Source organism: Lactuca serriola, chromosome 2, assembly GCF_051521515.1.
Source record: "Lactuca serriola cultivar US96UC23 chromosome 2, Lser_US96UC23_V15, whole genome shotgun sequence".
Taxonomy (NCBI): domain Eukaryota; kingdom Viridiplantae; phylum Streptophyta; class Magnoliopsida; order Asterales; family Asteraceae; genus Lactuca; species Lactuca serriola.
In genome coordinates this window covers 218,284,664-218,287,984 of record NC_136409.1, presented here as the reverse complement: position 1 = coordinate 218,287,984, position 3,321 = coordinate 218,284,664, and the positions used below count along the sequence as shown (strand labels likewise).

General features: G+C 36.9%; 1 protein-coding gene and 1 pseudogene across 1 annotated transcript; one reads left to right on the top strand and one right to left on the bottom strand.

The window, feature by feature from the left end:
• Positions 1–294: 294 nt before the first annotated feature.
• Positions 295–1,050, top strand: LOC145088564 (small ribosomal subunit protein bTHXc-like). Its single transcript, XM_079026935.1, has 3 exons — positions 295–510; positions 612–676; positions 778–1,050. The coding sequence occupies exons 1-3, from the start codon at positions 360–362 to the stop codon at positions 910–912; spliced, it is 351 nt and encodes a 116-aa protein (XP_078883061.1). The 5' UTR covers positions 295–359; the 3' UTR covers positions 913–1,050.
• A 1,190-nt stretch (positions 1,051–2,240) lies between these two features.
• On the bottom strand, positions 2,241–2,906 carry LOC145088563 (pleckstrin homology domain-containing protein 1 pseudogene; annotated as a pseudogene).
• Between the last annotated feature and the right edge of the window lie 415 nt (positions 2,907–3,321).

The window sequence follows — 3,321 nt, the reverse complement described above, 5'->3', positions numbered from 1 at the left end:
AATAATTCGGTTTGGTTTACTCCAAATATCATAAAACCAAAACTCAAACTGTTTGAGCTGAAATCAAACTAAAATTTGATTGATCCGAAATTGGTTTTGACTCGATTAGATTTTTAACCTTTTCAACCAATTACCAAATATTGATGGTCATCAGGTAAGTAAAGAAAAAATTATTTAAAAGGTATATAAATAAATTAAAAAAAAAAAGAAAAAAAAAAGACATTGGCCGATTGAAACTCTTACGGCGTCGTATTCCCGTGTAAAATGGTATAACGGGGATCAAGGTGATTTAAGTGGTGAATATAGCAACTCTTATCTTCAGTTATCATTTCGACGGAGAAAGCTCATTGCTTCCGACGATGGCGCCAATGGCGGTCGCCGTTACAACTATTCCAACGGCTTATAATTTTCTTTCTTTCTGTCGTTCTCCATCCATAACCACCATTCCCCTATCTCCATCTTCGTCAATGTCTCTCTTTTCTTCTGGAACCACCTCAATCTCACCACTGAGTACGTAAACCCTAAATTTGTTTGTTTTGTTTTCTGCAATTTAACCTTGATTGAATCTGGTATACGGTTTACCTAACAATACCGTCGTTTTGAGGTTTCAGTTTATTGTGGAAGAGGGGACAAGAAGACTGCCAAAGGAAAGCGATTCAATCACTCCTTCGGGAATGTGAGTTTTTCAATTTCTCAGTTTCAGGATAATAGTTTTTGATATATCGCGGGCGTGTATACCTCGTAATCATCTATGGGCTATGGCGTGTGAATTGACAGGCGAGACCAAGAAACAAGAAGAAGGGGAGAGGACCACCGAGAGTGCCTGTTCCACCAGCTCCACCAAAGAAGGATCGATTTGACGACGGTGAAGTTGTCAAAATTGAGATCGATGAGTCCCTCTTCTCCAGCTAAACATCTGTTTGTATGAATTTCTTTGTTATCGTGTTATTAAATACTAGTATGTTGTAAACCAACATTGGAATTTGGAAGAGATTACTCAACTTTGTTTCTTACCACTAAATTTGTGTAATCTGATGGGCTTTTACATAATTTAGCTAATTATATATATAATTAGAATATGGGAACTAAGAATATCCCTGGGTAATAGGTGAGAGTATGTATATATATACTTCAAATAAAAAGGCAAAATATAAAATAAGCACAGAACATTTCGTTGATTTGTGGTGAAAATGGATGGCAATTGGCAAACAAGCATATCAATTCAGTGACTTGATTAAGAGTTGGCTACTTGGGACCCAAAAACAAAACTGGTTTTAAGCTCTTTTTGGAATAGAACTTAGTATTGATAATTTGATATAATATAATACGTCCAAAATGGAGTTCCTTTGAATAAGATATTGATCCTTAAATGTGTTGTGTTGAAATGAAGATTGAGATGTCTCATTACTTTGTCCTACATAGGAAGGAGATGTAAGTTAAGACTTACTTTCGTTATCATAAGAGAGTTCATCAATTGATCAAACAATCCCCGAGTTCTGAAGACTAGGTTTCGTAACTAAGTGATACGGGATTCTTTATGTCAGGTATTTGTTTCCATGAGGCCAGAAAGAACACCAACCAGCATCATCCATTATAATAAGTCTACATAGCTGTTCAATGTCTTCATGATTGATTGATTCCCCAATTACAATCCAAAGTAACAGGCAAATGATTAAGCAGTACTGCAATACTCACTGAAGTGAGCCTATCTGGATACAACAAGATCTAATATAAAAAAATAAAAATCATTTCTAAAGATTAGATATGGACATATGGTCAAGCAGCTACATAGATGATACAGGTTTCTTCATTTCACTACCAGACTATGACTATAGAAGGGAATCAAGATAACCCAAGACTTTTTGTCAAAAGATGTAACTTTCATTTCCCGACACCAAAAGTAAATCAGTAATAATGAGCTAAACATAAGAACACAATGCACGACGTTTAGGACCTTTCCATCAACTTCAGAGTGATGATTTGCATTTCTTATTCTGAATAGATGCATCTACATAACATGACCCTAGGGCCTAGACTTCCTAGTTGCATAGTAAGAAATTTGTATTTTGGGTGCCAGATACCACAGCAATTGTTGTGAATACTGCAGCCATAGCCACATTCAAAATAAATGATCAGAAAAAAAGAAGAGCAATCAATCATCTCCTAGAATTGATCACCTCAATTCGCAGATGTCACGAAGAAACCCTAAAAGCATAGAAATTCTCATATTGTACTTCGAATTAATTTAAACAAGAGAAATTATTTTATCGCTTCATATACAAACCAAAGGGAAGAGCATCGTACCAAATTTTACAGACAAAATTGTTAAAGAGATAGAGATCGTTAGAGCAAATGATCATCTGTTGCTATCATAATCAACGATCTCTTTGTCAGTGACAGACCTCGAGAGCTGAACAATTGACCTTCCGATCGAATTGATCCAATCCTCCTTCTCTTTTTCCGAATCTGCAATGAAGTACATGGTATCGGATCGGGTCGAGAGCTCAAAAGCGAACTGCTTGTTGATGACATCTTCGGCTCCTTTCACTGTGAGGCAAGCGGCCACTGGGATCACACCACGTGGGCGGGAGCCGCGAGTAACGATGGACTCCTTGAACCAGAAGACCTTTCCTTGTTTCAAGACGAACCAACGGCGACGCCAGGTCTTGATGTACTCACCTTGCTTTGTGAGCCAGCCGGTGCGCTCGGGATTTAACCAGTACTCGACGCCGTCATAATCGTCGGCGTTGGGCGGTGAATCGCCCATCACGGCTCGCCATAGGCTAGCCATCTGATCTGTCGATGGAGGTGGTGGGGCTTCGATCTGAGGATGCTCGTGTCCTGATGGAAACAGAGCTCTGACGGAGATAAAGAGGTGATATTTTTTCTTTGTACCATAAAAAGAAAAAGAAAATACAAATAAAGAGATATTTTCCCACAAAGGGATACTTTGGTGTCGAAATCAATATTCCGGGTTCCGGGTGACCCGAACATCGTATCAGTGGGCCAAAATTAATGAACTTGTAAGATCTATCAAAACGTCACGTTTAATATTCGGTTTTATATTTTCGTTAGGTTATAACCCGTGGTAACAAAGTAAAATAACACATATATACTATAAAAATAACACATATAAAATAACACATATATACTATAAAAATACTAATATTTAATCATATATTTACAAACATTTATTTTTATACAAAGTTTGATATATTAAATATAATTGTACATCAATATTTTAAACTAATATGATGATTATGTTGTGTTTAGAAAATTAAATAAGTTGATAATGTGTTAACAGTAACCGGACCCACCGGC